The sequence below is a fragment of the Aulonocara sp. 'chitande type north' Nkhata Bay genome, linkage group LG12 (assembly GCF_057382095.1).
Source record: "Aulonocara sp. 'chitande type north' Nkhata Bay isolate Kocher_YH1m ecotype deep benthic linkage group LG12, A_spYH_male_GT1.1, whole genome shotgun sequence".
In the NCBI taxonomy this organism is placed as follows: Eukaryota; Metazoa; Chordata; class Actinopteri; order Cichliformes; family Cichlidae; genus Aulonocara; species Aulonocara sp. 'chitande type north' Nkhata Bay.
The window spans coordinates 4,372,156-4,396,959 of NC_141355.1; the positions used below are offsets into that span (position 1 = coordinate 4,372,156).

A 24,804-nucleotide genomic window follows, 5' to 3' on the forward strand; every position below is an offset into this window, starting at 1 on the left:
ACCCACTCCAGAGTAGGTCCTTTTATTTTCCCTGAAAACGGCTGTCAAAGACTTTGTTAAATTGTCTAATCGTTGTTTCGCTCAGTATTTCTAGCATTTGTATCTCCGTTTTGTGTATGTTGTTTTTGAATCTGATTTGGTCCTACATTTGAGAAGAACACAGAATACCAATCTTTATTATTGAGTCTTTATTATTCATGCATTTGGCTTCTTCACATTCAGCACGCACTCTCCCATTACGCACAACGGAGATAAAACGCAGTCAGTTTGACTTTTGGCTGCCTGCTTCTACTAGGATATGTTGTCTTCATCGTACCATTAGCACTGAAAGGATACTATAACAACAAACTTTACCCTCCATGTTACCAAAGTCATACTTACAGTTTCTGGTAGGCTGGCTGTGCTGTGTGTTTTTCCATGTGGTCTCTTTGTTATCTTTAGTTTCTTTTCTTTTGCAGATGAAAACTGGGTCATTTGTAAATTAAAATATTTATTATTCCTCTGCCTTTGAGATAAATAGTTGTGCATCGGAGAGAAATATAAGTGTTTGCACTATGAAAATTCCTCTTTTACAGACCATTTTACTCACTCAAGGGAAAAACTTCTTTTTTAAATCCAACCAGCAGAAGCAAACAATGAGCCCGATGTTAACACATTCAACTCACGAACATCTCTGATATGAACATTTTAGCCTTTGATATGGTTGTAACTCATGACTTTTTCCTTGCTTACCTGAACACCTAAAAGGACCAGAGCCATTATTAATACCACGAGTTACTCCTGTGATGTCCCTGCTACAACATTTCAAAGTGTCGGCTTCAGCCTTCCTGAAGGTCACAACACGACCCCTGAGATGGCTCCACAATTTTCAAACTTAGCAAACCTTTCCTTGCTGTAGACTCACATTAACATACATGTATAAAACTCACAATCTACCTTGCAGCAAGCAACAGCTTCTTGAATATACTCTTTGTCTTCTCTAATATATTCATATTAATCCTTTGAAGGAAAAATGCAATTAATAAAGTCAGCGTAGGTTTAATATCGGTGAATAATTCTTGCATTTCTTTTATCAGGTGTAAGCAGATGACGTACCCAGAGGACCTTCCTCAGATCTCAGTAGTCTTTATCTTTGTGAATGAGGCTCTGTCAGTGATCCTGCGCTCCGTCCACAGTGTGGTCAATCACACACCGGCACACCTGCTGAAGGAGATCATCTTGGTAGATGACAACAGTGACAGTGGTAAGACCTTTCACGGTTTTATTAATATAATATCTTATATTGGTTTTAATTCTCTTAAAAAATACCAGTTGTTTTTCTGTTGAGGTCAGTCTTTGTTCTTTAACATTAACTGAAAGCTTTAATTGAAATCTAGCCAGTTACAGTATTTCCTTATTGCAACATGTTTTTGTTTTTTGTATCAGGATCCTATCTCTAAGCTTATTCTCGGACAGGGAATTAAAAAAAAAATCTTATGGTTTGCTTATTCAGTTGAGACAGCCACTTTATTTAACTCTGGCTGTCTTCTCTCATGGAACAGCGCGACGTTTTTAAATTCATGTCTGAATTGTTGGTCTGTTTATGCTACGGTATATTTGAGTATTTTCTTATGTGTTCCTGTACCACACTTTTCTGAGTTTTTTATGTCTGTTTGGGTTCGTGAGTAACGGTTGAGGTGATGGCGAACCCCTGAGGGTAAACACTTGAGCACCAGGTTTTAAAATAGCATAAAAAAGTGGGGGGAGCAGGGATGGATTTGTCTCATCTACACTGCCGTGTACTACTGTCTCCATGGCGATGTGGGCAAATCCTTCAGTGGTTTCCACTCCTCGGTGCCCACAGCAGCTGATGATGCTTAGCTTCATCTCCCCAAAGCTTTCCTGTTTGGAGAGCGAGTCACAATGAACTAGATTCCAGACCATGCTTGGCCCTTCTTCACTTGGCACTGAGTAGCAAGCCTGCCTCCCTCAGGCTGGCAGAAGAAAAGGACGCATAAATAACATACTAAAAGAAGGCAAACCAGGAGTCACCACTGGCACATTTCCATTCCCCACTAAGCCTCTAACTGTCGACCATTAAAAAGGGAGGCTTTAAAAGTCAGCGAACAGAGAGAATGGAGTCTGACCTCATGTCTCATTATATCGGCTTGACTGTAGTAGTAAACAAAACCTCTCCAGTGACTTCGTCGGTGGATTATTTTCAAGCGAGGAACAGTTGTTATTATTTAGTAGTACGAAAGCTCGGGCTAATTGGGTTGGCATGTGTTCTGCAGTCATTTCCCTTTGAAATATACTTGGCTTCCTGTCTGTTTTATTCTTTCCTGCTTTTTAGACTATGTATCTCGCCTTCATTGTGTTCACCTATGTCTTGTTTCCTACTAGCTGCTCAGTCACACTACAGTAAAGATAGGACAGCAACCTCCATCCGGCTAGAAGCAATTGGTGGCTGCCCCGTGATTCAATTGAATATTTTTGCATTTAGCAAGTGATTGCAAGTAATTACGATAACCAACTGGGTGCTCAGTGTATGCACATGCAAAGTCCTCAACCTCTGGGCGACTAATAGGGGTGGATTTAAAAAATCGATTTCCCAATTTGACTCGATTTTAGTTTGAACAAAGCAATTGTGATTCATCAAATCCTGAATCGATTTTGAAATCTAAAAGTATTTTGCCAGAAATGCCAGAATCTCAGCTTCAAGCTCACAAAACTATTTTATCAACTGCCAAACAGCTAAAACAGCAAATAATTAAAGAGCAGGTAAACGCATGCCGCAAAAAGATATAAACACAAAGCGCGACCCGACGACACGCACACGTACATGCTGTTGGTGCTGAAAGACGATGTCTCACAGATTCTGAAGCTGCAGGTTTCGTCACTCTCCAATCCAAATTCATCAAAGACAAGAAAGCCTCATTTTAAAATTATGCCAAATTGCAAAACGCTTAGCTGTGTCTCTAATTAAACCTCTGTAACTTTGCTCGGCTTCACTTCAGCAGCATTAGGTAATGTTCATATGTTGATTCATGGTTTTCCTCAGTTTTTGTTCTACTGCAGAATATTTTTAAGGCGGTTATCTGCCATAGAAAGCCAGGCCAGAAAAATCTTCATGTTTTCTGTTTTTTTATCTTCAGTTACTTTGACACAAAGCCACCTGCTGTGATGCTCAAACCTATGGTGAAGTCTCACGAGTGTCAGCTTTGTTTTTATATATACATATAAAATATGGATATGTAATGATAAATGATCACAATGATAATATTTTTGACTGTCTGAGTTGAAATTGAATCGAATCGGAACCTTGTGAATCAGTGACGATACCCAGCCTGGTAACCACTTTTAATTGCAAAGGGATTGTGCAGGTCGCCTGCACATAATTGCAGTCCAATTTATAGAGGAAGAGAGATTGCCAGAAAATTTCAATAAATCCAAGTCAGCTGTGCCAAGCGTCTATGTGTTTCTTTGCAGTAGGGGACTCAGCTCTGCTGGCTGTATTCTGGTCATTTTCTCATGCTTCTTAGGTTTTCCAGCACAGATCTTTTCCTGATTTATTATAGCTTATTACTACATTATTATAAACAGCTGCAAGTAGTTGCCAACTTGACTACATTCAATTGCAAACTGATGGCCCTGGTAGCAGGTTTTTGTCACCATCTTGAAGTGCCAAAGTTGTTCTGAACACTGCGAGTGTTGGTGAATGGTCACAGACCTGGTCAACATCTTCAAAGCAGCCATTTCAAAGGCACCGATAATGCAAGTTCTGGTCATGTCACAGTCTCCACTTGTTGTTTTGTCTAGTGCGATTGTTTCTGGTCCAGTACCTGCCTGTGCTAGCTGTCTCTTCTTTAAGGTTCTCATTCAAAGAGTGTAGGACACATTAATGCAGCCAGTCAGTCAGCAGCATTTGCAAAACAAATACATAATTAGGTTGCATTTCTAAGTACATGGCTACGTGTAGAACGCCTTCAAAAATCAAATTTTGAAGCAATTACCTAAAGAAAAAGGAAAAAAGAGGGAATCAATTATGTATTTGTGAAGTAATAAAATCTGGGTTTACAATGTTTTTATCCATTCATCATCACTCATTTTGACTGATAAAAGCATTGCATGGATTCAACATTACATTTCCCTTCAGTCCTGTAGTTTTACCAGTATTCAACTCACTCTTTTGATTTTATCTTCATCTTTATTGCTTTTTGGTCCATGTGCACGGTTCAGCAAAAAAGTAATGAATGCTGGCTCAAACGTAAAGTAGCAAAACATAAAGCCGGCATTCTTTTCCAAGTTATTTCACCCCAGAATCGTGGCCACTGCAGGAATGGAAGCTTGTCAAAACTGTCACAATAAAGTTGTCTCTGCTGAAAATGGACAAATTAAAACTGCTGTAAAAGAGGTTAACGTTAGTCTGCAGACATCACACTACATGACTAACAGCATGTGACTGCACTGTGCTTTAATTGACCACGTGCCTCATTCATCTGTAATGAAAGGTCAGTTTCAGGTCATTATCGCATCCATCAGCTTCTCTTAGTGTATGTTTACCAACACTGATGATAATTTGTGCAGATGTGCGAGTGGTGTCTTGGGAGTTGCGGCGCTGTGACATTAGAAAATTAACATGCAGACTGGACTGTTTGACCTTTAGTGGCTGCCTCTTACTGTCCCTGCTCGTTTAAGTAAAACTCAGTGAAATGAACTGAGGCACAGCCACTCCTGGAGTAAAAAATCACACACAGGAAACATGTTTGCCATGCCACGGCGACACATTTTCTTCACTGTGACATTTGTTTGATGACAGGTAGCACTGCTTCTAGTGTGCTATACTAAATTTACCCTTCCCCATTGATGAGCTGTGACTGTGTGTGTCAGTCAGGATGACTCCAGTTCATAGCTGTTCATAATGCGAGTAGCAAGGAAAGACTCAATGAGGCCTACGGTATTAAATTCCAGCAGATACCATCATAAATTGACAACTTAATGATTCATATAATGAAAACACGATATAAACTGAAAGCCATGTTGATTACAGCTTGTAATATACATTTCAAGTCAATACTGAATTGCTTTAAACGTTGCATACATTAAATCAGATTTATTCTTCAGAACAGACGGCATGCTCATTAGCAAAGAGCAAGAAATTCCTCTCACAGACAATTAATTAGGCAAAGAAAATGCACATTCAATTGAATATACAATTAAATATATTTCTTTTTGTTTGAATGGAACTGAGTCCTCATTTGCAGAAATAATTAAGGAACAAGAGTTTTCTTTGGTTAAATTTGCAGCAGGAAGCAGAAATCTAGAAAAATAGATACACAGCCTTCCTCCTGCAGCTTTTCTTTCTCTGCTCTAAGCTCCTCCCACCAGCAAAGGCTTGAAACAAATATATGAATTAGAAGTTCGCACAATGCAGAACTCCATTTCTTTATTAACTGCATCTAGTAGTCTCAGAAAAAGGGGTTGGCGATATATCGAATTTACTCGAGGTATCGCAGGTTTTTCCAAGTATGATGGTTCAAATGGTTTTATTGCAACCGTCGAGTATAAATTGCCATGCGTGTTGTATTCTGTTGAAACTATTGCTGCAAAAGGTAGCAAATTTATTCCACCAGCTGAAAAGTCATCCATTGCAAAGTTATCACTGTTTTAAACTCTGCATATCAACGTCTCCCCACACAGAAAACGTTAAATAAACCAGCTGTGACGCCTGTGACTGTTCTTGGTTTGAGGTCGCTACATTTTTTTGTCTTATAATTCTTATATGTTACAATTAAAAAAAGAGCACCTTTGTAATTTCACTTGTTTTATTTTGTCTCGTGAATTATTGCTTGATGTCCTTTATTGTTGCTATTTGTTTGTTAAAACCACAGATAGAGATTTACTGTGGCAATACTGCCATTTGTGAAAACATCTGTGTGCAGCTGATGGTTAAATTTTTTTTTTAATTCATTCTGATTTTTTGTATTCAAAGTAGAAAACAAATATGGAGTGGTCAATTTGAATGAGTATACCAGTGCATGTTTAGGCACTATATGCTTCAAAATAACATTTGTATTTGAATGTTATTTAAGCACATCATGATATACATAGATTTTCCTCATGCTACCCAGCCCTACTTAGAATAAATACGTTGCTCTAACTTAGTTATCTTAACCCTTGTATGGTGTTCGGGTCTGTGAGACCCGTGTTCAGTTTTTTTCAAAAGAAAAATTAAACAATTAATTATTTTTTCACGTGTAAATGTGTTGTGTCTTTCCACTCACTCCACTTGATTATAACTGATTTATTTATAACATTTTATATAAAAGAAAAACGAGAAGCACATTAATTCATAAATGTGATCTAACAAAGGTAAAGGGAAAAAATTAACCATGTTTGCTGTTCATATGTCTTGTAATTGGGATGAAGTAAACATCTGTTGAGTAATTTAACATAAAATTGTTTGATAGTGTTAATTTGGAAAGCCAAAACTCTAGCGGGTCCACCAGACCCATGAACACTGGCTGAGTAACAAAAATACGAACACCACACAAGGGTTAAATAAGCGCCACCAAGTTTCCATAATTTTTCTAAGTTCTGGAACATAAAAAATTAAATTAAACTGTCCCATATAACACATGGTGGTGAAGGTGTGCATGGATTTTTTTTTCCTGTTTTAAAAATAAGTCATACGCCTGACTTTTGTCTCACCCAAGTGTTAGACGTGATCTTGTGTGAGTCTTTGAGACGTCTGTGTCATCAGCTTAATTTTTCTTTTCCTGACAAAAACATGAAGAAATTGCTCAATAAAAATCTTTAACAAATTTTTAAGCAATACATGCAAAAATGATTCCAACTAAAACTCACATATGCAAATTGATGTTTATTTATTTATTTTTTCATAGAAGGTTCAAGAAACAATTTAGTTAAAAAATGTAAATGTTCTTTGTTTCATGGTTCAGGCGTTACAGGTTTAACCTGGGATTGCAATCGTGCTCTCTCAGGGGAAACTGGCCCATCGCACCACCACGTCGTACTTCCTGTGTTAACCTTTTTACCCTTTTAGTCTGGACTGATAAAACTGGCTAGGCTTTCTAAATCCAGATAACAGAGCCTAGAGTAGCTACAGGACTCTAGTTCCCTCTAATTTCACTTCCAGTATATTGAAAGATTAGCGTAGACTTTTTTCCCCTAACAATGTCAAAAAGCATTTTGCCTGCTACAACTTTTACAGCTTTCAGTCATTGCTTGCAGCAAACAAGCTGTACAGTATCTCTAGCAATTTATCTGTCAGTTATTCAGAGAAAATCAAGCAAGATGTTGAGCGATAAGAATTTAAAATGAAGCAGATGCTCAGACATTAAGATCAGGTACGTTAGAAGAGGAAAAGATCAAACACCAACCAGTTTACTGTCATGCTGTTCCCAATAAATGCGTGAGAGGTGGGTGACCTCAATATTGCTGACATGCCGCGGCACAAATCATTTCTGCAACTCTGAAGCGTGTTGACAAAAACGTTTTCCACTTACAGTGACGAACTGTACTGTACTCTGACGCAGCGTTTCAGCTGGAAGCTTTCGTGTCAGGATGACAAGCACATGATTCCTTTTTTAATATTTAATCCATCATCACATTACTTGTGGTGAGCCAGTTTACCCATTAGGTAACTTTACTATTCTGCTCATGATTGATGAAAGCGATCGATATCTGGCCTGTTCAGGGATCAGTGTCGGAGACAAGTCAATAAATCCAGAGTTAAAAGAATGTGGCCTGTGGTTTGTGTTGCACAAGTAAATCTCTTTCCTCTGAAGGTGATCATTTTACTTCGCCAGACAAAAACATAATTAAGAGGTGTTCTGAGGCTGGTCTTATTGGAGGAGAAAATCCTGGGGGTTAATTTTAATAGACTGCCAGTTAGACATCTCTTTGGACAGCAGGAAGGAGTGAATGTTCAGGCTTTAAAAAGAATGTTCAGTAACACTTCATCATCCACCCTTAACACAGCACTCTATAACCTCCCATGACTTCCAGGGATTCATGGTGTTCCTTGCACAGTATGTATTAATTTAAATTCACAGTATGATGGATAGTTATCCTCTGCCATGTTGCATTGCCAGTACTTTAAAATGTATTCCCAGCTCCATAACTCTCTTCCGATGGATGCATTCCAGCGTTTTATTTGCAAGGATCAGAGAGAGCCCCATAACTTTTCTTCTTTCCAGCAAAGCCTAGTAATTATTACACCCTAATAGCTTTTATTGTATTGTAGCTGCAGGGTAGACTGATGATGAAGGAGCCTCACTGCACAGGTCCGAAACCTGCTATGGGTGCAATCAGAACTAAGCTTCTGAGGTGCTTTACAATGCAGCTTCTAACAGTGACTGATTTAAATTCAATAAGATGAACCCTACAAACCTTATAGTTCATAAATTATTTTACGTGATGTTATTATTAAATTCCCACAACGTTTTCATGTGTATCCATCCCTTTGTGATCCTTTAAAGAGCTGGATAAAAAGTAGATGAAAGAGAAAAAGTCAAACTTTAATAAGTCCAGCTTTTGCAGGATGGGATGCTTCTTACCATTTGGGACACATTAAAGGGGTATCAACACAGAAAGTGACTAGCAGTGAGCAGAGACCACAGGAAGTCAATGCCAACATTCAACCTTCAAGAGATGACAGGCACAGTAACTGCTGGTTACATGGAGTGGGTGTATCCCAAGTTAAACCTTTCAATACACTGGAGACAGCAGTAGGCAGTGGTTAGGGACCAACTGCTACAAAGTGATGCATAGCAAACACATTCCCTCTTCTGTCGTTACCTTTTCCATCCATCCATTTGTTATCTTATTCAGAGTTCAGCTTCCATAGGGTGAGAGATGAGTACACCGTGGACGGATCGCCAGCGTGTCGCAGTGCTGGAACAGAGAGACAGACAGACATTTGCACTCACAGTGCCAATTTAGAATCATCAATTAACCTGACCTCACTAACTGCGTGTCTTTGGACTGAGGGAGGAAGCCAGAGTACCTGGAAAGAACCCACACAGACGCAGGAAGAACATGACATGCAAACTGCACCCAGAAAGGCCCTGATGTTGGATTAGGACCTTTTTACCTACCTACACCACCATGGTGCACATCATTACCGATTTATAAAGGGGGGGGAAAGTCATAAAATTATTGATTTTTCTCTTGACTTTTAATTTGAGTGATTTGAAAATATCAAACAGTAGAAGCTGATTTTGATTCAAATTAATCGACATCATCTCAACCTGTCAGGATGAATGTTCTAAACGACCACCTCATATATGTCATCAGCAGAGGAGGTACTCAAATAGTTTACTGCTGTAAATGACCCACAGCAGACCTGACAGTTCAATGCTTTTCAGCATACTTATTAACTTGGATGCTGTACACACAGCGGCTGCAGCTTTCCAGCCGCACACATCACCATCTCTAACAACCACAGACAGACAGCACAGCTTTTTATGCCAGAAAGGTGGGATTGCAGATGCTGTGCAGGTGCATCCGTCTCTCAGACCACGCCCCGCCACAACTACAAACACAGAAAAGATGTATGTCATCACAGTCACAAATATTAAAAAGTAATTTTTTTACAGAAAATGCTTCGGATGACTGCTCTGTAGTAGCTGTAGTAGTGGCAAAAGTACCACGGTGTCAAAATAAGAGCAGGGGCAAAGCTGCAATATAAGTACAAACTACCAGTATGCCTTCAAAGTTTGTTACCATGGCACCCTTGTTAAATACATTTACAGTAATAAATGGTCATTCAAATTCTGTCTAATTGTTTACTTACCTGATGTAGTGTTCACGTGGACTTCAACACCATTAATCTAGCTTAGCTTAGACAATTTTGCAAATTGCCTATTAGGGAAGTTGTATCTATTGCATCTGTATCTGTCTACAAAATGAAAGAATACCCTTTTTTTTCCCTTTCTTTTTTCTTTAGCTAGGACCCGTGGCAAATATGAGGGGCATCTATTAAATCTCCAAAATTACATACTTTTGACTGGGTTCCCCTAGGACCTCAACATACTGGTACTTTTAAAAAGCAATATGTAAAATAGAACTAGAAACGAATGATATGAAGTCATTGGGAACTAAATGACAAAATCATGGAAATTAAAATGATGGGAAAAAGCCTCAGGGGTCTGCAGGTACTGCAGTCTGTGGGATTACTGGTTAATTTAGTGTTAAATGCTCATGCTTTTTTTCTGTCTCTTCGAGGGCCAGTAGGATACCAGCAAATTCACCCTCTCTCCCTGCAGCATTCACCACTGTATGTTAAGACCTTCAGCTAGAAAAAGACTCCTGACAATCCTTCACTATGTCTCCTCAATGACACACAGGGGATTAGACTGCCATTTTTCTTATACTTTCACCGGCTGATTTATGTTGCTAGCTGAAGTCAGAAGCTAGGTGTGGATGCTGTTCAGAGCCGATGTGCCACACGCTTCCTTATTAATCTCTCCCTCAGAAAGTGGAGCGCTCAGCAGTAACCCAGAGGAGAAGCTCAAACAGCCATCTATCCTCCGACGAAACACAGACAGCAATTTGCACAACTGGCTGTTTACCCATCAAACTTTGTTTCCAGTGATGACAGCCAGCCTCATCCGTGAGAGGAGAGCAGAGCAGAGACAATATTATAATCCAGTTGGAATAAAGACTTGCGATGAGGAATGCCTTAGGACTACAGTAACTTGTATAGAAATCGTTAACTTGGTCTCAAGTGACTAGAATAGAAATACACAACATTAACATCTATACACATCTATACAGAATATTAAAGGAAAAGCTCATGTTTTCCAGCAGTTTCTAATTAAATGAAACAATTACTGGAAAATTTAAGATGAATTTCTAAGTAAGACGAGATAAGATAAGACTTTATTGATCCCACAACGGGGAAATTTTTGCGTCACCTCAGCTCAGGTACAGATATCAGAAGGAAATACAAAAATACAAATAAGTACAATCAATGAAAAAAAGTAAGATAATACACTATATACAATGGTAGCATACACAGTATGTGATTATGGATATGGTTGGAAATATGGAAGACATAAACTATATAGCTTGATTTAGCTATTGTACCACTATTATTCCTATTTACACACACATGTACACACTAAATATACATATGTATACATATGTACATTTTTATTTTATTCTATTCTGTACAGTTGTGTACTGTATTTATTCTTATTGTATTCTAATTTTTGCCTCATAACTTTTGCACTGTCCACTTCCTGCTGTGACAAAACAAATTTCCCACGTGTGGGACTAATAAAGGTTATCTTATCTTATCTTATCTTATCTTATATACATACGTATACCTGCACATGTCCATACACATGGAAGGTCCATTATGCATGAAGTGGTGACCGTGGATGTTCACAGTGTCCAGTGACTTATGACATCGTGATTGAGGAGTTATAAGTATTCTTGTGTTGGCTATGCTCCCCTTTTTTTTGAATGGAAGCATGGTCTAGTACAGCGGTGCCCAACCCCCGGGCCTCGGGCCGGTACCGGCCGCGAGAGTTGAGGCTCAGGTGTGAAATGTGTGGTTTTCAGGGTTTTTATCGGTTTTCAGCGTTATTTTGTTATCGTTTTTATCATTAACTCTGTTTTCCTGGGTCTTTTCACGTGTGTTATGAATAAATCTTCTTTTTTTCGGTACCGGTACTAGTTTTATTTTGTTGTATTTATCCGCGACACCTTAAAGGCCGGTCTGTGAAAATATTGTCGGGCATAAACCGGTCCGTGGTGCAAAAACGGTTGGGGACCGCTGCTCTAATATGCTCAGAATCAGTGTTCTGCTTCATTATGAATCCTTATTCACAATGATGCAAAGCAGAGGGTTCTTACTGTTCTTCTGAAGCAGACCTCTTTCTTGTGTTTAGTCCTCTCAGACCACTATCAGACATTTTTCTTTTGACAGAACTTTGACTTTCTGGATCCTTCCTGTATTTGGTTTGCCAATTCTGTATCAATGATCAAAGCTTGATGTATTGATCTTCTAATGGCGTACCCACTTTTGGTCTGTCTTTTTACGCTTTGGATTCCACTGATCAAGTTTCTATCAGACTAAATGTTTTAGATTGCTGTGCTCTGTCTGCTTTGAAACCTTCAGTGTTTCCTTGGTTTGATGCTGAGAAAGCCTGCAATGGTTTTAAGTAAGCAATATTCTGCTGGTATCCCCTTTATTGCAAGTCAGCAATGGCTGCAAGTTGATTGTCTTGAATAAGCCTCTAACGAGTACATCAAATCCACCATTGTCCTCTAAAAGATGCTCTAATGGAAGCAATACAACTGAAGAAAACGGAGCTTTTTTTCAAGTTTCAAACTTCATTTCAAGTTCTGAATGATTCAACTCAGTTTAGTTTTATTCATATAAATATCATTTATCTGATAACACAAAGAGACATTCACAAGACAGCTGTAGTTATAGCAGATGTTATCATATGAAAGTGCTGAGACTGTAGGTGAAAAAACAGAAAGCAATGATTTACTAATCTCACAAACACATATTTAATTCGCAATAGAACACAGAACACACATTAAATGTTTAAACTGACCAATTTTAATATTTCATGAAAAAATAATTATTGCCTTGTTTTGAATTTGATCGCAGAAAAACATTTAAAAGAGTTGGGACAGGAGCAGCAAAAGGCTGGAGAAGTAAATGCTCCTAAAGACGAGAGTTTCTAAGAAGAAAATACAAAATAATATTCTTCAAAGTAAAAATTTAAAAAATTTTGAGTATCTCATCATCTACAGTTTATAATATCATCAAGAGATTACGATCATCTGCTGTGTGCAAGAGACATTAAAAACAGGCATGATTTTGTTGAGGAAATCAGTGCAGCGGCTCAGGAACACTTCCAGAAATTCAAAAAAGCTGGTTGAAGCCCTGCATGCAAAGAAGAAGTTGCATGTTTTTGAAAAACATGCACAAATCATCTAAACTAAAGAGCAGAGAGGCCATCCAGCTTAATCCCAGCAGTCATTTCAGAAGCGTCCTTCATCGGAGGTGCATTAATGCCCATGGAATTGGCAGCTTGCACATCTAGAAAAGCATCTAGATGTGCTGTACTGCATTTTTTAAGAAAAGGACTTGTCGTGCACCAAAAGGACAATGGTGCACGACCACATACTGCTGCATAGTGCAGATTTAGCAAACACATGGCTTCGTACCAAAAGAATCTGAGTGCTTAACTTTCCCACCTGCGGTCAGATCCTTTCACCAGCTTAAAACATTCCTCGTCTAAAAGTCCAGCAGCTGGTCCCCTCAGCTTCCATCAAATTCAAATTGAGTTTAGATTTTTTCTTAAAATTGTACCTTTGCTCAGTTTAAAGACTTGATCTGTTTTCTGAGTTTTGTGTTGATGAAATTTGCAGTTCATTGCATTTTGGCTTGATTTCCCTTTTACACAGGGTCCCAACAGTTTCAGAATTGGACATTGTGGAGTTAGCTGTAAGAAAGCTGATGTATTTCACAGCCTTTTGAATTGATCCAAATTTCACTCCAGTACACGCTGATGTGAAAATGCTTCAGTTTAACTTGGAGAGTACAGGAAACTAAAACTGCCAGCTGGATATTTGACTTGGTGACAAACTGCTTGCTGCACAAGTAGACATATTTAGTGTCAGGATCCCAGATGTTCCCCTCTTCTTCTTGTTGATGCCTCGGGTCTTATTTCTCGTATGCTCAGCTTTTCAGCTCACACAGACTTTGTTCTGGGTACCTTAGTCCCATTTGTAGTACATCATACCACACTGGAGGTGAGAAGGAGGTATATAATCATGTTTTTCTGATTTTTTTGGTCTCCTAGCAGAAGTAACCGACCAGGAGGCACCATGACCACATGTAAAGTCACCAGAACGCGATCAGTTGTCTGTGGGACTCTATTAGGCTCTGTCTCTCTGTTTGACTGAGCTGGCAAACCTCAGTCACTGATAAGCACACATTCATGAATCACTGAATAAAGCTTCAAACTCAGAGTAGATGGGGTGTGCGTTTGATCAGAGCTGGGTTGGCTAAGAAAGTAATGCTGCTGATTGCTCTTGCTGATGAGTACTTAGTAAAGAAAAGTAATGGCTTTTTTAGTGAGTAATACGAATAACTGATTGCATTTGGTGATCACTATTTCTCTTTAGGTGTAATCTAAAAGTTAAACACTCTGAAAGGGGAAAGAAGGGATTTTCTGAGCTAAAAATCACTGACTACAGCTACCTTGTTAATGTTTTCCTGTTGTCATGTGGGTGTCTTTTAAAGGAGGGCTCTCTCTAATCTCTTCCAGTGGAGCTGAAATTCAACTTGGATCAGTATGTGAACAAACGTTACCCAGGCCTCGTAAAGATTGTGAGAAACAGCAAGCGGGAGGGTCTGATCCGGGCCCGTATACATGGCTGGAACGCGGCCACGGCTCCCGTCGTCGGCTTCTTTGACGCTCACGTCGAGTTCAACACCGGCTGGTAAGGTCATGTTTAACTTGAAAAGGTCTAAGCAGTTTCTCTGTCCTCTCTCACCTTTGCCTTTGTGCTTTGCTTTTTATGTTTTTTAAAACAGAGGGATGTCATGTAAATTTATTATCACTCAATTATGCAGTCTGGTCTGATCTAAGCGTTCTGATAAAACACCAGGCGAGGTTCTAACCGAGACAGCGTTTTTCAGGACAGTGGCGCTTATTATGCAGAAGGGTTTCTAGCTGGTAATCCTTTTCCTTTTTGCATTTCCTTTTTTAAATTGTAAGAATCACTTTTGGTTAGAGCTGGATAAAAAGACAGCCCGGCTAATATGGCATTACCTGTCGAGCAAATACACACTTACGACAAGTGAGAGCGAGTCAACCACTGTGAAATGTGAGAGTGAGTGTAATTAAAGAAGTAGCTCAAATGTTGTGCATTTCAAAATTATTTTACTTGCAGGCTCTGGGCTCATTTTGCGATATGAAATTACTTCTGGGGGTCTCAGTCCAATGTCTGCCTGCTGCTTAAGTTTAACGGCAAACAAGTAACTCAAAAAGATGTAATTGGCACCTAATTTGAGCCTGTCATGCCGTCAGTGTCTGATGAAGCTTTGTTCCCTGTAAGCTGCCTGAGAGTCAAGAAAGGGACAAGGAAGAAGATGAGGAAGACTGAGTCTACAGCATCTCTGAATGCGTTTCGATCTTTACAGCTAAATAGATGCAAGAAATATAAACACATCCAAATGTGCTATTCAGATTTGTGACAGCTGTCATGCCAGTTCTTCTTAGTCATAAACTGGTCAAAAGAAAAACACAAAGAAATAATGCACATGTCTCTACAATCAACAGAACTGTTGATCAAACCTCCCAAAATTTCCCAAATAAGTCAAGTCTTCCTTATAATTATGACATTCAGATATTTCCAGTGTATTCAATGCTTCTACAATTAGGACAATAAATGTAAGCAATTGTTAAGGTTCAAATATTGAGGAGGAGAGTACAAACAACCATGGTCCAGAAGATCTTGGTCAAACAATTGATTTTAATGAATACACGCGTGGGAAGACCTCTCTGTACGCAGACAGGAATTAATCTTCGACTTAATCAAAGCATAAACAGATTTTTTATACCATCAGGGATTGAACTTACTGACACCCCCTCATGCGTCATCAGACAGAATATATGGATACGTCAAATCAAAACCACAATGACTTTTAACACAGTTTAAAAAGAACATTGTCTTCTATCTTCATGGCAGGTACTTCCTGTCACTGCCGGATGCTCGCTTATCATCTTGACACATCAGCAGCAGTTCTGCGACAAACTGCTCTTTTTGCAACCCCGAGCAAAACATGATTAAACTTCCACCTATAAATGATTCTCTTTAACTAAGTGTGTGTGTGTGTGTGTGTGTATCTGTGTGCTAACCACAATTGCACCCTATTTCACCTCGCCGACTAGCTCCTGACCTCTCACCAGACAGAGAGACAGAAGCCACTCTCATATATGTAATAACCGAACTGAAACTATGTATATGTCATCTACTAAATAAATGTTTTAATCAAGAACCTCTACTAAAAGCTTAATACAAGAATATAAAAGTATAACAGACAATTTGAATACCCTAGTTATTCACATAGCCTTGTCTAACCAGCTCCTCAGAATGCTTTCGGTTTCACTTCTGCAAACTTTCTGCAACCCTGCAGTTTCCTGTCAGCCTGTGGCTTAGTCTTTCTGAAAGACACACATTGTTTAAACATCTGAATGCAATATCAATACTGTAGATTACATTATTAATCTGGACAATAGCAGTAAAATAATTTCCCTGATCTCCACACAATATATAATCAAGTAAATACTCCTTCACTTCTTCTCTCCAGACTTCACTGTTCACTTTAAAATAAGATGAAAACTGATATTATAATAGACATAACTGATGACAGTCAGTATTTAGTATGACCGCCTGTGGTGTTTCGACAGAAGAACGGAGACGGCTTGGTTTGTAATGGAACGTATATATTCAGCAGTAGCTCGCCATTTTACATCTCACCATACACTTCACTTCTTCTCTCCTTCCATCATTCTTAGTCACAGAGCCCCCTACTGGTAACTGAGTATATGTTCATATTCAGTCCCCCTTGTAAGCAACCCTTCACCATCTTAGCAGTGTATGTAAACACAACATCTCTCCTCATTCTCACAGAATTCTACTACCTCAGTATTACTTACTTAGCATGGCAACATTACTATTTGCACAGAACATTATCAGTAGTAAACTTTGCAACCAGACAGCATTTTCAATACCTATTTCACTTATAACATTACTGTTTGAACTATACCCGTGATCTTAACATACAATCTTGTTATGGTGCCTAAATCGTCCTTTATAATGAATACTTGTACCGTTAAGGTTACTGTAGTAACTTAACAACCTTAAGTCACAAAACTCACAAATAAATCACAGTAAATCAATCCTCTATTATACTTGGACCTCAGAACTAGCAGTATGGAACTTAACATTAGCACCCAACAGCTCAAGCGTGTTTTTTTTCACTTTTTTTTCTTTTCATTTTTTTTTAAAAACTCATTTCATAACATAATCCTTGGTCCAAGCTGGTAACTGTCTCGGTCTGTTAGGAACAGAAGGTCTTTTAGGAGTTTCTCTTGTGTTATTTTCAACCTCGTCACCAGCCTGCAACGGCTCAGCATTCTCTGCGCGGCAGAGTGAGAGACGGGCTGCATTCCATCTCTTTCCATCACTCAAGATGAAGGTGCTCAGTCCAGTCTGTTGCTGCACTGACAGTGGATCAGTGAACTGTCTCTCTCCCTTCCCCACTCGGAAAGGTTTACGTATCCGCACCCTGTCACCGACCACAAGCTGGGGAGGTTTTGCCCCCCTCTTTGCATCAGTGTAGCGTTTACTCTTACGTTGCTGGTGAGAGACTCTGGCCCTGCATTGGTCATACTGTCCTGTGTCTTTGGGAAACGGCAGGACATTTAGCTTTGTTCTCATGGGTCTCCCTCTGAGAAGCTGGAACGGAGCTGCTCCAGTCGTTGCATGAGCTGTAGCACGGTAATTCTGTAGCATCTCTGTCACGGCGGGCTTCCACAGCTTCTGGGACACCTGTGCAGCCTGAACATAGTCCTTCAGCACTCTGTTGAATCTTTCAACACACCCGTTCACTTGAGGGTGATACACACTTGTTCTGATGTGCTTGATGCCCCTTTCCTTCAGGAAATCAGCAAAGGCAGATGAAGTGAATTGTGGTCCATTATCTGTGGTAAGCTCACAAGGGTTTCCCTCCCGTGCAAAAACTGAAGACAAGAACCTAATCACAGTGTCTGTAGTAGCTGATGAAGTAAAGGCTACTTCTGGCCATTTGCTGAAGTAATCGACCAGTGTGATGGCAAACCTGCAGTCCTGCGACCCGCGGTCAAAAGGTCCAACAATGTCAACGGCCACATGCTGAAAGGGACCATCTGGAAACTGAACCGGCTGTAAGGGAGTAGGAGCAGTTTTGGCCGTTTTGTCACACAATTGACAGACTGAGCACGATGACAGAATCGCATGGACTTGAGTATCCATGCATGGCCACCAGTAAAGCTCTCTGAGCCGCTGCTTTGTGCGAACTATGCCCTGGTGACCTTCGTGTGCGAGACATATCACCTTTTCCCGCAGGGACCTTGGGACCACCAGACGTGTCCCCCGGAAAACCAACGGTGATTCCACAGCAAGTTCATGTCGCACCAGGAAATACGGCTGTATCTCAGGTGGGAGAGACCTTTTCACCTTAGGCCAGCCTGAGCGGATAACCTGTCGCAGCAGAGAAAGGTCAGGGCAGTCCTCACATTCAGCTTTAAAATCCGTCAACGATGTCGCTGTCAAGAGAGGAGAAACTTCAGCTATCTCCAAGAGAAGGTCTTTTTCAGCATCAATGTCAGTGCTGGAGTACATCAGGGGAACCCGTGAGAGGCAGTCTGCGATGACATTCTGAACACCAGGACGGTACTGCACATCATACTGAAAACACATCAACCTTGCAGACCATCGTGCGATTCTCATGCCCGCTCTGTTCATACCTTTGGTGCTGAGAAGGGTAGTAAGAGCTTGGTGGTCAGTACGAAGCGTGAATCTGCGGCCCCATACATATGTACGCCACCTTTCCACCGCCCAGACACAGGCTAACGCCTCCTTTTCTGTGGTGGAGTACTTCCTTTCAGCAGGAGACAGTGTTCGGGAGGCGAACGCCACAACCCGCTCCACTTGATCTGGATGTAACTGTGTCAACACAGCGCCTAGCCCATAGTCTGATGCGTCTGTGGTGATAAAAGCAGGTAAGTCAGGGTCATAGACGGCAAGCGCGGGACTTTCCAGAAGGAGTTTTTTCAGGTCACTGAAGCTCTCACGCGCTGCCTCGTTCCACTGGAGTTCAACTTTCATGTCTGTTTTCAGCAACTGTCGCAGTGGTTCCACCAGTGTAGCATAATCTGGAATAAATTTACTGAACCAGGATGACAAACCCAGGAACGAGCGCAATGCAGCCATATCCTTTGGAGCAGGAGCCTCGGCAATAGCAGTAAGGTGATGTTGGCTTGGACGTAGGCCTTCCTTTGAGATTACATGGCCCAGGAATGTGATGTGTGACTGGCAGAAGGAACTTTTCCCAGCATTAATCTGCAGGCCGACATGTCTGAGACGTTGGAGAACAGCTTGCAGGCGTGTATCATGCACCTCCTTTGATGTTCCGTAGACGATGATGTCATCCAAGTAGTTGCGAACACCAGGCAGATCTTTCAGGACCGTTTGCATCATTTTCTGGAACGCCGAAGGTGCTGATGCTAGGCCAAATGGGACACGTGTGAACTGGAACAGTCCCTCATGAGTGATGAAAGCAAAGGTAATTGGTGGTATGCTGAGCTGAGGTCAATCTGGCTGTAGTGAGTGGCACCTGCCAAGTCAGAAAACAGATCCTCCATATGAGGAAGAGGATGGCAGTCAGCAATAATGCTCTTATTGGGTTCACGAAGGTCAACACACAGTCTCAACTCCTTTTTTCGCTTTCTGGCCACGACCAAAGGACTCACCCACTCAGCTGCATCGATCCTTTCAATTATGCCAGCTTTGAGTAAGCGAGAGAGTTCTGCTGACACCTCTGTACATACACTTAATGGCAGGCGTCTCATCTTTTGGCGTACAGGCCGCACATTGTTGTTTACCTGTACTTTATGGATGAACCCTTTAACACATCCAAGTTGAGCTGGTGGAATAGGATCAACATTGTACACAGCAGACTTCTGGTTAGACGAATCCGGATCATCTGCAGTTTCATCCTGAATGCGGTCCACTTTGCCTCCGACGATGCAGACGTTCAGTGCTCTAATGAGGTCGAGGCCTAATAGCGGGGAACCAGCAATGTAGAAGACTGTCGCACCAGTGAACAGTCTGCAAATACTGTCTGTAGATAGTTTCTGGCAGAATAGACACAGAAGCTCCAGTGTCTACTATCAGCTCTACTGTCTTAGAGCCACCTTGTACAGTTTCAATGTCGACAGTGCAGGTAAGCTTATCTTGAATAGCTGCCATCATTTTAGCATCTTGCACGCACAGTACTGCCAATTCTGGAACCACTACTTCTCTCACTTCACTGACTGACGACTTACATACCTTGGCAAAATGTCCCTTTTCCCGCAGTTATTGCATTTTGAAGAAGCAGCCGGGCAGTTTTTATCATTAGCTAAGTGCTTGTGAGAACCACACCTGAAGCACTTCCGCTGCTGCTGCTTTGAACCTCCCCGTTTGCGTTGGTCTGGAGTGCAGCCTTTAGCGGGGCGAGGTCCTCTCCTCTGGTGAGAGTGGGAATTTGCCGCGTCGACTGTCTGAACAGGCGCGGTCGGACACGAGCCGGGTGTGGAGAGTAGAGTAGCGTTTTTGACTGCTGCTTCTACCTGGCTCGCAATAGTTAGAGCCTTATCCAGTGTGAGTTCATCCTCCAGTAACAGTTTGTCTTTCACAACGCTGAGATGAGCATTGGAGATCAACTGATCTCTTATCATTTCACTTTCCATTTGTCCAAAGTTACAAGATGAAGCTAATGCTCTCAGAGCCACCACATACTGAGAAACAGTCTCATCCGCTCGTTGAATACGCTGTCTGAATGTATGACGGCACGCCACGACATTCACTTTCGGCACAAAGTGCTTCTCCAGTGCGCTCATGGCGTCAGCATATGTATCACCTTGCTCCGGTAACGTGTAGAATAACCGCTGTCCCTCCGGGCCCAAGCAGTGTAGCAAAACAGCGCGTTTCCTAGCATCCAGCCATGCGTCTCCCGTGGCATTGATTACTAGCATGTAATTGTCGAATATTTTCCGCCATGTAGTAAATGGAATCGGCGGCTCACCCACATGTGGAAGAAAAGATGGTGGACTCGGAACTGATGCACTCATCCTCGTCGCCAATTTTTGGTGTTTCGACAGAAGAACGGAGACGGCTTTGTTTGTAATGGAACGTAAATATTCAGCAGTAGCTCGCCATTTTACATCTCACCATACACTTCACTTCTTCTCTCCTTCCATCATTCTTAGTCACAGAGCCCCCTACTGGTAACTGAGTATATGTTCATATTCAGTCCCCCTTGTAAGCAACCCTTCACCATCTTAGCAGTGTATGTAAACACAACACCGCCTTTATTCTTTAACACAGCCTGAACTCTTGTAGACAATCTTTCTTGTAGTTTCTTTAAACAGGCTTCTCGAAGGATATTCAAAGTTCTTCCTTGGATGCTGGCTGGCTTTTGTTTCATTCTCTGTCAAGATGATCCAAAATTGCTTCAGGAATGTTGTGGTTCGGGCTCTGGGGAGGTCAATCCATGGCTGATAGTGTTGTGTGTTTTTCCAATCATACGTGCTTTTACTGCATTGGCGCTGTGTTTGGGATCATAGTCACACTGACAAATGAAGCTGTTTCCAGTCAGATCTTTTCCAGATGGTACTGCATGATGGATCAAAATCTACATTCACAATTCAGTTTGGAAAAGTAATGTGTGTTTGTGACAGGCTGCTGTAACAAAGTGCCCAAAGTTACAATTGAATTTGTTTCTTTTTGGGGTTTTTTGCTGTTGTTATGGCCCATTTGTCTCACTTGCCACAGATGCTCCAGATCATCTTTGGGTTTATCCAGTCGGCTATGCAGCACATTGTTTCTATGTCATTCTGGTTTAAACAGCATTTTAAAACTCGTCTTTCTTTATGTGATGATTTTGATGATCATTTAACAATCATTATTTATTCCTTGGGCTCATTTACTACTACACTATGTGATTCTGTGTTAAGTTTTACTTATGAATTTGCTTTTAAGGATTTTCTGAAAATGAAGCAACTACAATGATTATTTTAGAACAAATATAAACTCCAATATTAACTTTCTATCATATTACCAGTAAAGTTTCTCTGCTCACAGGTAAAACTTTTATAATAAAAGACGTGGGAACTTTGTGTGTTTATTCTGTAAACTGGCATAATGTAATCAGAATGTTCTGTTTTGCTTCATTAAGATGAAATTAAAGCACTAAAGGTCAGAGTGGGCCTGACCTATAAACATCCCACCACAACATTAGTCAGCAATCAAAGGGACCTTTACCAAGAGATGACTTGATAAGCCGCGGTTATTGAAGCTTGACGGGCCATTTATGGCCCATATGGGAACTACAGGCCCAGAAGTGGCACGACCCGGGCAGGAAACAGCACTCACAAAGGAAGTTGCATCAATGCCTAGGTGCATATCTGATGATAACTGACACCCCAGTGGTTCCCTCATCTGCTTCCCCATCTGTTCTTGCTCAGAAGTAGACTTGCCTGTCATTGATGCAACATACCCCACTCACCTCCGCGTAGGCTTCCTCCTCTCCATCCGTCCCTCTTCCACATGCCAAAGCCACCTCAGCATATTTTGTTCACCGTGCGACGCTCTCTTCTTTCTGCTCCACACACCTTCACCGATGTATCACCTTCGTCTTCCTTTGACAACCTGCAGCTGAAGATTTGTTAGTTTTGTTTTATTTTGCAGCTCCGGTTTTTGCTTTTTGCATGAAGTGTTATTTACAGAAGTCAGTGGAAAGTAGAGCAGAATGCCTGTGATATTTTTTTTTTAGTAGTAGTTGCCGGATAAAGGAATATAGCAACTGAAGAGATGACAGCCAACTTCTACAAGCTTGCTCACGCCGCTTAGATTTCTTTGTGTATGAGAGAGTGTGTGCATTTATTATCTACTGTATGCCTGCAAACAGCATGCACTCTCTTACTCAGATTCACTGGCGGTATCTACACTTTCTATTTGTTCAAATGGAAGAGAAGCCGTTTATCATAATGTGATTATTCACTATGACACATACAGTGATAAGTGAGATGGATGTTTCCTCTAGATGTTGTGGTGAATATCCCTCAATGACCTTGTACACAGTGCCTATGCATACTGAGCCAGAGACAATGCTGCCAGCTCTTAGTGGCATCGCTGTGATTCATTGGCGTGGTATTCCCCGGAGGTGCTGTACATTTGCAGCTGAAATGTATTGCTACTTCGCATAACTTATTATTGGGTTTAAGCAAACATAATTGTATCATGCTGTATCACGCACTTAGTCATTTCCCATTCCCTCACAGCATGTTGGTTTATGACTGTGGTTCTCAAACACGGGGGGCATTAAGCAACTGCAGGGGTGGGAGTGGGGGGGTGACCAGGAGAAAAATATGAGGTGAATAAGCATGATTTATGGGGATTAAAAACAAACTAGAGTTTGCTAAAATTCACATTCGAGGCTTTTTTATTACTTACTTCCACCGTGAGTGCTTGTGACTGATAGAAATTATGTGGTGTCAGGTGCTTTTTATCAGCTTTGTAAAAGGCAGATTGTAAAAAAAAAAAAAGTTGGTGAAGCACTTGTTTTTCAGGAGTTAATAAGCAAACGTTTTGCACCACAAGAGCGATGGAGTCTGATTTCTGTGGCTTTGCGCCGCTTGAATATGAGGATATGAAATCGTCGTTGTGGTTAATGCGGTTTTGCACCGGCTTAATGCTCGCAGTCTATCTTCTCCTGTAGTTTCTAACCATCCATCCTTTGGCAGCCGTTGTCCATTGTGTTCCAAAGACGACCAATTTCCTTCCGCGTGCTATGTAAATAAACAGGATTGATAGCAGAAAAGAGGAGCATGTTGTAATTAGAACCTACTGTATGCCATACTTCAACCAAACGGTTGCGGAGGGGAGGAAATTGATATTTATTTCGTTTTGAAGTCTCTTGCACAGTTGCAATCTCAGGTTATTAACGATTAACCATTAACAACGTAGCAGCAGCTCCCATAAGTGTGCGCTGGAGATAAGGTTGTCGATGCAGGGAGGTTGTAATGAAATACATGCTTCAGAAAGCAACACTTTGATGAATGTTGAATGTTCTGCTGCACTGTGACCTGGTGAGTGTTTGTAAGGAAGAGACAAACTGGTGGAATTCAGAAAGCTAAGGAATGGATTAAACAGTCCTCTTGTAATTTTTAATAATTTTTGCCACATGTATATTTGATATTGGCTCCTTTGGTAATCTCACAGAACTCCTTCTGCTTATTATTATGCCATGCAGGTGCAGTGGTATTATATTAAATTCAATGGTACATAAATTCCAGAGGTCTTGAAGGCTGGGGAAATATTTTTTTAGATAAAGTAAATCATGTTTTTCCTCTCGCTCACAGCGTCTGGCAGTGGCTCAGTGTTTATATCTGTCTGGAGATGAGAAAGGAGGCTGCAGCCTTACTGAGTGCTTCACAGAGCACAGGCCAGGCAAACCTCCAAAAAGCACTGAAAAGACAGGGCTTTATGCTGCCTTTACGTTTGTATCATATCAACCACGTCTTTGGCAAATGCATTTAGAAGTGGTGAGGAATCTAACATTGCGCCTTGATCCTTTTCCAGTTCATGCCTCTGCATCCCGCTATCTACTTCAAAAAAGCCTCGACCCTGTAATGAATTTAAATTCTGCATGGCTACCTTTCCCTTCTTTGAATCCTGCATCTTTTTTATTGGAGGCAGGAGACTGGCCCAATATTAATATCTACTCTACATATGCATGTCTGAGCTGCTCTGTAAAACAGCCAGGCGAAAGGACTGTGGACGGCTGCACATTTAAAGATTAATGCACTTAAAGATGGCCAGAGGCACTGCAGGCTTAGATTCTTTATCCTATATAACACAGCAAACACAAATTAGCACTGTCAGATCTAAATTGTACCATACTGCAATGTCAGTTTGACTGGTTTTAAAATGTTGTGATGAAATACAATTTTTTTT

The 24,804-nt window shown here is 40.8% G+C and overlaps 1 protein-coding gene across 1 annotated transcript in view; it reads left to right on the forward strand.

Moving 5' to 3' along the window:
* Nucleotides 1-24,804, forward strand: part of galnt9 (polypeptide N-acetylgalactosaminyltransferase 9) — a 111,483-nt gene that overhangs the window by 32,925 nt on the left and 53,754 nt on the right. Inside the window, exons 3-4 of the mRNA XM_086313256.1 lie at nucleotides 1,077-1,243; nucleotides 14,304-14,478. Coding sequence (XP_086169382.1) covers nucleotides 1,077-1,243; nucleotides 14,304-14,478 — 342 coding nt within the window. The remainder of the gene's footprint in view (nucleotides 1-1,076; nucleotides 1,244-14,303; nucleotides 14,479-24,804) is intronic.